Genomic DNA, 12,067 nt, shown 5'->3' with positions numbered 1-12,067 from the left:
GTAAAATTAAATATTTTGATAAGAAAATAATATAATCTAAGAGTTTTCTTTCCTAGTCCAGAACAGCTTCACAAAGTGCTACGCTTAACTCTTTAGGTCACACATCACAATTGTAAAAATTGCTTTTGAACTATACTTGACACTTTCCAGACTTCATGGCACATTTATCCTACCATGTCAGCCTCAGACATGATTATACATATTGCTCCAATTTTCAGATTGTACAAAACCAAAATTAAATACATCTTTGTTGAAGCACCACAGTAGTAAATCTCCATAGTAAAGGTCTTCCTCATAAAAAGGTTATTTGAGCAGTTAAATCCTAAGGTACAAAATAAATCACAAATATCAATGTCTCTTATACGGATTTACTATATATGTTAAAATTCCATGGAGCATGTTTTTATGTTTAGTGCACTATATTAGTTAAACATGAAACTTGTTTGACTTAATTTCAGAATTTCTTATGCTTTTGACAAGGTACTTTGTTAATTAGACTTCAGTTCCTAATACATTTAGGTAGAATACACACACGGATATCAAAGACTGTTTTGCTGTACAGTAATTAGTATTATGTCTAGGCATTGTGCTTTTCTTAAGTGGTCTTGAAAGAACCAATGTGACACAAAAAAGCAAACATTCTTTGCTTAAACATATCTTTCCTTGTGCTTCCCTAAACCCAAGGTCTTCTGCATAAGAAACTGATTGCAATACCCGCATAGTAATATCCAAAAAGACATCAATAAATGACCTCGTAGACACAAAGCATACTAAGCAACCAAAAACCTGTTCCTGGAAGGAAAATGCCAGGCAAAAGTTAAAATAATGGTTTAAATATGAAAGAGAAATCAATACAGTACTAATTATTAATATTTGACAGCTCAATAAGGTATTTAGCAAGTTTGGGTTTTTTTTTACTTAATATTTTCTTGTAACTAGAGGCACATAGTGCTGTGACAAGAGTTGTTATCGTAATGTGAACAATGTCTTCCATGTCCTGGTGACACTGGATCTGTTGTCATTTAATGTGGCTCAGGGTTTTCCACTGGCTCAGAGTGAAGAGCTGATTGTTGAAGCTACATTTGGAAATTGTACGCTAAAAGAATTGGCAAAGCAGCAAGGCTGTGACCAGACGGAGCCCATCACTGCCCCTGATGTTCAACAGGAAAGGGAGAAGTCTGGTGAAATCATCATTTCTTACGTTGGTAGCCACCAGTACAATTTCTTCCAACACTTTGGATTAGAAAGAAATGTATAAACATCATCTTTTACATTGAATATACAAGCAGTGGGAAAAATAAAAAAAAAAGACATGCACACAGAAAAAGATGTTATTCCGTATGAAATTATTTTGCCCAGTCATTTTTTCAAACTTTATTCAAATCTGAACACAATTATAAAGGTAGGAAGAACATTCATGGTGGTGTGCTGTTGATTTTGGGTTTGGTTTTTTGGGGGAGCGTGGGAATAAAAAAATGTGGCTCCAGTTCACTGAATGTGATAATGTTGACCACGTTTTTCATTACACATGTTTTTTTTAAAATTACAAGCTCTACAGCAACATCCAGTCATGCAGAGACACAGAGCCAGAGTCACTTACCAAGCCCAAGTGTTCCCCCATATGTAGTTTCTGGAAGTGATATTTAATTTTAAAAGTTTTAATACGTTAGGGAACAGTTAGGCTATAAATGCGAGTTAAACCCTATTGTCTGAGTTAAGAGTTTCACTTAAATTTTATCCCTACTTAATTCTAAAAACTTAAGGGGTGCTTGTAAATGTTTAATCAAGCTTGAAAAAAAGTTCTGTGCTTTGGCTGAAACGCAAATCCAAGTGAGACAGTTTCTCAGTGTATTTTTTCATTGCTCAAACATTAATAATCTCTGAGAAATGCTCCTTTCCCATCAAAACAGCATAATTTTTATTATTCGCAGCCTTTTTCTACATTTTTATTTGAACCTACTAGTGATTATAGGGAATGTTTCATTATCTGTAGCTGGAAAATGTGACTGCAGAACCTATGTTTTTTTTGAGGAGTAATACTGCAGTTATGTAAGTTAATCAGGCAGTAAAGCGTATTTTGGTACATGACGTCCTTTCCTACTGCACCTCTTACCATCAGAGCTTATGTTTATATGTTATTGGGAAGATATCACTGGATTGAAATAGCAGAAAGAGTTTCCACATTCTGAAAGCAAAACCAGTTAATTCTAATTTTTGGACATTCTTCTATTTATAATTCAGCAAAACAGAAAGGAAATTAGAAAGGAAACAACAACTTGCATTCATCTTAATAACAAGCCAAATCTGAATTTTCTTCTTTTTTTTTTTTCTTATATGAGTATACTAGTATATCTCAGCTAGTCAAGGAGTAAATTATTACACCAGTTTTGCAAAAGCAATGACTCTGGCATGTACCCAGGAGTAAAAACTGTTCCCCAAACACATCTCCTTGAATTTCAAGAAATAAGTAAAGCTTACTAAAGCCATAAAATACACTGGAAAGATTTTTCAGTTAATATGAAACATTTTCCTCCGTGTTTTTTTTTTTTTTTTTAAAAAAAAGAATCTGGAAACAAAGTACATATTCCAAGAGCACTGAGAGGTTAAATGGAAATGTTTTTTCCTTGACTAGCTTACCCTACCTATCCCAGCTCCTCTTGATCTTCCTGGGGGAAAAACAAAGCTAGGCTGGGTTACCAGCCAATAAACATTGCTTCAACTTTGCTAGCCTGCAACCGGATGAAGATTTTCAATCCTACTCTGGCAGTTTAATCAAATCAATACAACTGGGGACACGCAGATTGTCTCTCCATCAGGTTGTTTTTTCCCCCACTGACAGTATTGTATGAGGAGGGCTGCCACCCTCGCTCAGTGTGGCAGCACCCAAGCTGCTATGGAATTTGGGGTATAAACTACATGTATGATCAGTGACCAAAGCACCTCTGAGTGATTACTGTCATTAATATTTTGCCGTTTCTGGCTGACGTTTAATGTCATTTTGGGAAAGGGAAGGGTTATACATATACCTTTGTGTATTCCCTACCAGTTTGTGACTAGTTTTATTTCTCTAGAATTCACGGATTCACGCAGAAAGATCACAGATGGTCACAGGTCATCTAGCCTGAACTTCTGTATGTTGTTAAACAGATGTCTCATAACACCCTAGTTGCTTAGGTGAGATGGCCTCATCTCCTTCTGAAACTACTCAGTTACCTCGCTTAGGGTTAAGAGACTGGGGGTGTTAAGGGAATCTCATGCCAACCATGGGTGTGCAGAGGGTACTCTTACTTTGAGCTAAGTGCTCTGGTGAAACACAAAGGCAATGCTGCACAGTGTTCATAAGCAACGAAGAACTCTGTGAAAATAATATGGGCGTAGCTTCTTTTTCTCCACATGTCCATAAAAGATTGATGGACAGATAGTGACAAGTCCAGACAATTAATGTGTCATAAGAAATACACAAATGTGTAGTAAAAAAAAAAAGTTTCAGACTAAAAAATGCTCTTTCTACTTTAAAGTTGACTGGTAATAAAAGGATTTGCATATGTGTTCAACTGCTGTACAAGGTTTCAGGGATTTGCAATTGTAAATTGCTATACTGTAAATGAAATGCAGTAAAAGGTACATGGCTTTAAAATTATACAAGTTTCCTTAACTCTACGTATTTTCTATTCATAAATTATACAAATCCTATGAAAGGCTAAGAATATTTAAACTAATACTAGAGATGCAAAATTGAAACCAGATGAGTTTAAGACAAGTGTTTTAAGGAAGCATCTAATTAAGTTAAACAGAAAGTGATGTTCTTGCAGAAACAGCTGTAGGATGACCCGCCCCACAATCATTTTGAATCTGTATGAATCCTGATGAGTAATTAATTTCCAGAACCATTACTGTATCAAAGTGTGATGTCACTTGAAAATAGCAAGCGTTTCCTAGGCTTCTCGCCAAGTTGCTAGGATTGCTAGGTACTGATTCATTTGTGATGCTTTTATATGCATTGTGTATGTTATGTATAAATAACATGTTTTAAATATTTGTTATTTGGCATGGCATTTAGTGCAAAACTTCCTTTATATTAGGTAGGAAACGATGCGTGAAAGTGGTCTTTTTAGTCCTTTAAATGATCTAAATACTGTATCTCACTTTCTCCGTTTTGAATATATTAACTAGGTTTTGATAATTTATTATCAGTCACTGTGAAATAAGAAATTTAGAAGTGAGCTCAAATAAGTGGTGTCAAGTAAGACAATGAAAATGTAGAATTTAATACTATGAACATTAATTTCATAATTTGTCAGTTCATTAGATTCATTCATTTCAACAAAAATACTCAAATAAAGGTGGTTACTCATATGCACAATTGTTTCCCAGAGAAGTGCATAAATTTTTGAAACTTTTAAGTCTCATATACTTAAATATATATTTATATAAATGGGCAGAGATTAAACAGAAACTTTAAGAATAATTGTGAAACATATGTATTTGTTCTTGTAATAAATTGTGTTATTATAAGAGCATTCATGCCAAGTTAACATGAGCAAAGAGAAATGCTATTTTTCCTTCCCCATCATAATGAAGCAAAGAAAATACTCAAAGAAGGAAATCCTTCCCATTGCTAGGTAACAGCTGTCTGCCTTTGTTTTCATTCAGTATGGAGATCTGTCAGGTCTTTCAGGACATGAGAGTACTTCATCAAAGGAAACTACTGAGGATGTGTCCAAGGATAGATGCTAAAATACCTAAAAGAATAGAGGCTAAAATATGTGCTATGGTACCAGATCGGAATTTTTGCTGAAAATTAATGTGAATAAATGTAGTGCATTCTAAATATCATGGCGGACAATTTCTATATCAGGTGGAAAATGTACCTAATAACAGGAAAAGAAGAAAGGATGGAAATAAAGGATGATTTTTCCTTTAGGTCTCTTTTGTTCAAGATTGCAGAAAGTGTCAGAAAGATGAATTTTCTAAGCCAACCAGACTACTGAAGAGCTAAATTCCACCTTTAGGGTCCTCTTTCCTGAAAAGGAGTCTGTGATGCATACAAGACAATATTAGCCATTAAAATAGGCCAACTTTAAAAACAATTATTGTTATTTTAAAGATGGCTATTTTTTTCTTCTCTTTCTTCTGGGCCAGTAGTCAGAGCAACATGCAACTGCAATGGGTTACTTATATTTTAGAAAAGCACCTCTTTTCACCCCTTTTTGAGGGGAAGAGTATACTTTTGTGAAATGCTCCAGCAAAATGATATATCTTCAACCTTCGAATGTCTCCACACAGAGTGAAGCATGCAATCCCTACCTCTTGGGTTCAACCGAGTGGGATATTTTCGTTAAATTGAAATACGCTAGGAGTTAGTGGAGAACCAGTGCCATGTGTTAAACCAAGGGTAACTGCAGAGCCAGCAGCAGGTAGTGAAGCACTGGGGTGAGCTATCAGAGGGTTTTGCACTGGCTGGGCCTCCCGTCAGTCCTTGCCCCAGCACCCTAATTCTGGAGGTGCCACAAAGGACATTGTTGAGACCCCCAGGCCATTCTGACTTTTTCTTTCTTCTGCTCACTCTCCAGTTTTTCTGACCCATCCATACGAGCATGATGGAAACAATACTCTCAAGAGTGAGTCCCACTGTGATCTTTCATTAAGTCTAAAATACTGACTATATCTAGGTTATTTCATCTTTCAGTTACACAATGCCCATGTCCAGTGTCTGAGGCACAGGGGTAAAAATAAAATACAAAAGTGTAATTCATTGCATGCAAAACGTAGTTGCTGTAAGTTTTTAGAGTTATCTTTATTTTCACTTTGTGTAGTACTATTAACAGCTAACCTTCAACTGGAACAATTATTTTTCATCCTCCTTTTAAATGTTAAAATTATTCTTCTGTATTCCCAGTCATGACTCACCACAATTCTCTCACATTGTTACAGAAGCGGGAACACTAAATAGGTGAGAAATAAAGTCCAATTTATAAAGTACTATTCACTTTCATTCCATGAAAATGAAGGAAAAGAGCATGAGAAGACTCTCTGCACTCCTACCAGCGCACACACAGAGCTAGCAGCATAGGGTCCAGTCTCATAAAAAAGGAAAACAGATGTCAAAGGGGATCCCCTACAGACTTTAAGGTTGTCTTAGACTCCACCCAGAGGTAAAACAGTATAGACCTACCTATTTAAAATGTAATTTCAACATTTGCATGTATTACTGATTTCAGAGGTGGCTCCTGCATGACTATTTAAGTAATTGAAAAGATTAAAAGGTTCAGACCATGAGTTAAAAAACCTCGTAGTCACAAATAGTTGCTAAAATCTTCTCATGAAATTTGAAAATAAAAGATTATTAGTGTCCTTTACCCTGGGTGACACTAAAAATTTTAATTTCCACCTCCTGGAGGCAGTGCATGTAATTATACGTGCACAGTTTTCCTCTACAACACACATTTAAGTGTTAGTACCACAGTCAAACATACATATAGATGCATGCTGTGTAATATTCATTTTAGAAGGAACAGGGTCCCTAAAGCTACTTTCACATGGAGCTCTAAAACCTTTCAGAATTATTAGACACGTCTTCCAGTAATTTAAATTTTTTTTTTCTTGATTGTACAGTAGAAACTGTGTCTTCTAAGCAAAGTTATCTTCCATTGAAAATAACATGACAAAAATATAGCTCCCGAACTGTAGCCGATTTGTATGGTGATTTGAATCACCATTCAAATATCATGTCACCTAATGAATTTTCTGACAATAACTCATAGACAATCTAAACTAGAAAGGTGTTCAAACAACAAACCCCAAGGCAGACTTCAGTCCCTCTCAAATTAGGGAAGTAGACTTTATAAATGTTGTATGTAGGAAATAAGTTTAAGAAAAAATAGGCAAAATGGTGCATTTCTGCAGACACTTAAAAAATTATTATCTAGATCCAAAACTTATTGATCAAGCCAGTCAGAGAAATAGAAAGCAATGGGAAGAAGAAAAATGGATGGCAGAAAATGCTATAAACATTGTCACTAACCTGTACATCTTTTCTTGTGAAAAGAAGCCATAAAGATAATAACTAAGTTTTTAGTCATTTCTTAGACAGACCTGTTAGGTTTCACAATACTCTTCAGCACATCATCCTTCTAAAGCAATGCAATTCACTTACAGCAGGCTGCTGGATCTTCATCGCTGCCATCAGAACAATCTGGGTGAGAGTCACAGGCGGATCCGGGCTCCATGGACTGCCCATCAGTGCAGATGAATTCTTCTAAGGCGCATAAACCTGGTGGCTCTGATGGTGTAGTGTCCAAGAGCTGGATGCTATTCAAACATATGAAACTTGCCCTGCTCTGGAATGTTCCTTTAAACATAAGCTGTGGATTGTTACAGTTAAAATATTTGCATTAACAGACAACAGAGAGAAACTGATTTTTATTTCCATAAAAAAATAACATCCTGTGTAAAAACCACTGGATGCTTTCCATTACAAAACTGTGACAAATTTCCAATTAGAAGCTGAAATTTCGTATGACTACCTCATGTTGAATTTTCTGAAAATTTTCAGCTAAAATGGTTTGACAAATTCCAAGAATGAAGTTAAATAGAAGCCTATTTTAAAGAAAAACTCCCAATCTCATAACCATTTTGCTAAAAAGTTGCAACACCTTCATGCTTCAGAAGAGTGACCTGAAATGTAACATCCTTAAGACTCCATCTTCTGCTCTGAAGTCTCCCCAGAACCTCGTTTTGCAGATGCTCAATAGAAAAAATTTTGGTTACCCTGACAGGTGAATAAAATGGGTTAGGAACTGTCCTTGGACACCAATTGCAGCCGCATAGCTTAACAATCGATATCTCTTGCACCACTTCAGATGGCTGCATCTAGCATATGCAGTGGGATTGGTTCCTGACTACTGGTAGCCCTTAAAACTGCTCCAGGCACTGTCTAGGAGATGGTCCATTTGCTTTAGTCAAAACCTTGCTAGAGACCATGCTAATGTTTTAATTACGTGGGCTATTACATGGCAATCCTTGGGCCTATGCCCTGGCCCCACTGATTTTACTGCTATTGGCATAGACATAGAGATTCAAGGGGCATTTCTGTCTCCTATAGAGTTCCCTTGTGTTGACCAGATTATACACAAGCTGATTTAGAACAACAAAGGTGCGGAAGAACATCTCTTGCTCCTGGCCACTGTGGGGTCTCAGAGCTGTGCTAGGTCTCAGAGCAAGGACATTACCCCATTTGTGCTCTCCAAGTTTCTGTTACCTGACCTAAAGCAGCAAGCAGGAGGAAGCAAGCTTGGATTCATTAGAGAGATGAAGATTGCAATGAAGGAAAGCACTGAGAGACAAGAGCTGGAGTTGTGGGTACTGACAGGCTGGGACATGATCAGAGCCCGAGTCGCGGAAAGTGATCCTGTGGAAGAGGCAGAAAGCACAGTGGAAGGAAAGCTGCATAAGAGTATCCAACAAAAATGAAAGAAACTAGAGCAGATGTGATTTGGGGCATGAGCGGAAGGGTCTAACACACTCACTGAATCCTGGGACTTAAGTCGGAGTGAAATCTCAAGAGGTGTTTTGCTTTCTAAGCAGTAAGAATGATATGCGTTATTATCTTCCACTAGGGACAATTTCTTCAAAATGACAAAAGCCTTCTAATAGTCTCCATTCTCTACCAGTTCAAACAGCAGAATGCTATGCTGAAAACATTACATAGTCACATAACTAAAGACAGTAACTTTCCTTCCCTAACAAAAAGTTATCCTTGCTGTCTTTGTACAAGAATGCATGGTTTTGGCTTTCTACATATATACATAGGACCCCAGCAGCCTTTTGGGGTTTTATTTTTAGATAGTATAGATAGTGTTACTTACACATCTGGTTGTTTACTCACACTTGTTCTTGTGGGAAAAGGAGAGACAGGCAACAATAGCTACTTATAACCTACCAGCTTGCTGAAATGCATTCATTCTAATATATGTCAAAGTGTCAATACCTGCAGCGGGCTTAGTCTTTGTCCTTTCACAGAGATTACATTTTCAGCTGATTGCTGAGACAGTAAAATATGATGGTTATTTACAGAATTATGAAAAAAATAAATGTAAATGTAAAATTATTTAAAATAGAAACTTGTAAATTAATTTCAGAATTACGTAGTTGCAACTTTGCATTCTTCTCTACGCCTCAAAATTCAAGGGGGAGATGTTCTCTGGTTTACATCATTTCACTGAAATCCCACAAATGTTATTCACACCATCTCAATTAGTAGTATTTATATTTAAATCAGTTGGGAACACCTGAGATGGACTCAGATGAGTAACAAAAACATGGCGACATTTGAATTCATTTTCTTGCATGTGATTAAAGACCAGCAGCTTCAACAGGATGTTTGTGTAGATGGTTTGTTGAGCTATAACCGGAGCTTTACTCATGTTGAAGTAATGAAGAACGGCAAGACCTTCAGCATACATATCATTTTAACAAATTTTTAAGTTTCCTAGAAGCTTTATAAACAATAAGGTAAGGGATCTTCAAAAACTGGGCACGTGCTTTTTTCATTCATACCTTTAATTTTTCTAGCCCTGTTGGTAGCTCCATATCCACTTTGACCCATTCCTTCTTAGTCATCATGTTGGTTTCCCACAAGACGCGTTCCTCCTGTAAAATGTAGAATACGATGTTATAAAGCTAAATTTTGTTTCTCTATAAATTATCAAGGCCATTTTTTGTCCTGTTTTCATGTCCTAGCCACACGACCACTACATACAAAGTTGCTCTATGTGAGGAAAGAGAGCTTCACATACGCATTTGCAATCTTTGCACTGAAACAAGACATGTTTACTGTGATTAAACAGGCTAATAATATAATTATCAAGAGGCAGCTTGGTAGAATTAAAGTGAATGAATATGTAAATTAAGCCATGTTATTGCTGAATTTAACAATATGTTTCCATGGTGCTCTCTACATTATTTTCTTTTTCATAAATAACTGCTGATATTATGTTGTGTTATAATTAGATTTAATTTCCTTAGAACTGAATTTGGGGTCTGTCAAAATTACCCAATCAACTGTGCTAAAAACTTTTTTTCTTTTTGTTTTTAAAAAAATCCGTAAAGCAAGCAGGCAAGGTACTACCTAAGAAATCCTAGTCATATCCTGATTTATCTCAATCCCCATTTTCATTCTACCTCCTGAGAATAACAGCGTGAGTGCCAAATACGGTAAGGCTCCTTTTATGCAAGCACTCCAAGCCCTTTTGTTTCAATAATCTGACAAAAACATCTCATGCTCATTCTGCTTCTGGTCATGATCCTAACTGGAACACGCTGAGGCCAGTATAAAGAAAAGAAATGTTGCAATGTGAACTTCACATCCCTAAATAAAAATCTTTTCAAGAATCAGCTCCAAAATAGAGCAAAACCAGAAAGGCAGAAAAAAATACATGAAAAGTTAATATAGGCTATACATACAAACATTCTTACCATTACAGGTATCAATAATGCGACCCCTTTTATGATACTCTGCAAGGTAATGGTCATACCTTTTCCACAAAGGATATTACAGAATTAGAGGCAGTTCAGAAAAAGACGTGAAGCAGGCTAAGATAAATGCCTCTTGTATGGAGAGAAATTGAAAGGATAAAATCAATTTACCTTACAGGAGATGAATAAAAGGGGATATGATAGGTATGTGAAATGTTATCAATACTATAGACAAGGACAGTTATCTTTTTTCCTGTCTTGCAATATAAAAAAAGAGGAGGAAGATGCTGTCTACTGCTTGATAGACCACGAGGTCTGAGCCAACAGAACAACACGGATATGATTTGTGATGAATGGCCAATTACTTATGCCCTTTTCTTACCAAGGCTTCAACTCGTATGACATATTAGCAAATTTGGAAGACTAAATCTCTATTGAACATGAAAGATCAATTTTGGGAAACCACAAGACAGGGCCAAGCCAATATCCCAATTCTTAACACTATAAGACATAAGAGATCAAATTTGGATAAACCACATGACATACTTGATTTCAGACATAAAAATAATTTGTGAATTTCCACATCAGTATATGATATAAGTATTTGCCAGCTCAGCAAAATTCCTTCAGTGTCAAGGACACTTCATTCTACATAAAACTTGCTTCATTTTGCTAAATAATTTGGCTTCCAAAGAAAACCAGTTAACATTATTAGCCTACAATAACCACATATAAGGCACAGAAAAGGATGATGTACTAGGAACCAAAAATGGCAGGTTGAAACCTTAGCCTGTGGTTAAATGTCTGCTTTTAGAAACACTTTAGTTAATATATTCCCTGACACGTACATATACGAACCCTTCAAAAACATTTGTATACCTTGAGGGAACACTCTACATTTGCTGTTTATGTGATTGGATGCATCTGGATACTATAAATTTGTTCACATTCAATTAACAGCTTAGATACCCATCCCCATGACCATCTTTCTCCCAAAATTATTTTAATAAAAACAGCTTGTAGCAGTAAGCTTGAGTTTTCTGTGCATGTGCCAGTATCCAGACCTTCTAGGACTGTTTTTTTACATCGAAAGCTGTAAATCACTTCAGAGGCAACAACTTTTTAAACTGGCTGTTGTATCCCAGACAGCCATTCCCCTCTGATTTTATACAGCTCTAATAAACCAATAACATTATTTCCCTTCCTCACAATGTTTTGTATGTAGTATTCTTCCTGCTTGCCAGATTCTTCCACGTTTTTGGTACACATGGGTTAACCTCTCTGGCACATTCCTTGTGTCTCTAGCCTTCTTTTAAAATGTTGAACCTATTGCTTTGCCAGTATTTTCCCCTCAAGATTTGTTTTGGTGATGCAGGGGAACAGTTGATCAAAACACCTTCACTCTGTTCCCCTTACTGTGAGATATTACTATCTATAAACAATTTTTTGTAAAGCTAAAATGGGCAAGAATTGTTTCTTTTTCCTGCAATGTTTTTTTTCGAGATAATACTACTCAGAATTGAAAGACAAAAGAGACAATCATGACATTTTCTTACCAATTCCATTTTATAAAATACAACACTTTTTAATT

At 36.2% G+C, this 12,067-nt stretch overlaps 1 protein-coding gene across 1 annotated transcript in view; it reads right to left on the bottom strand.

The window, feature by feature from the left end:
* The window catches only part of MALRD1 (MAM and LDL receptor class A domain containing 1), a 268,564-nt gene that overhangs the window by 228,314 nt on the left and 28,183 nt on the right, over window positions 1-12,067 (bottom strand). Inside the window, exons 8-9 of the mRNA XM_009887147.1 lie at window positions 9,559-9,651; window positions 7,157-7,364 (exon numbers count right to left, since the gene is read on the bottom strand). Coding sequence (XP_009885449.1) covers window positions 7,157-7,364; window positions 9,559-9,651 — 301 coding nt within the window. The remainder of the gene's footprint in view (window positions 1-7,156; window positions 7,365-9,558; window positions 9,652-12,067) is intronic.

Source organism: Charadrius vociferus, unplaced genomic scaffold (assembly GCF_000708025.1).
Source record: "Charadrius vociferus isolate BGI_N301 unplaced genomic scaffold, ASM70802v2 scaffold126, whole genome shotgun sequence".
NCBI classification, from domain to species: domain Eukaryota; kingdom Metazoa; phylum Chordata; class Aves; order Charadriiformes; family Charadriidae; genus Charadrius; species Charadrius vociferus.
The sequence above is the reverse complement of the archived record's forward strand: the minus strand, read 5'-3'. Positions and strand labels throughout refer to the sequence as shown.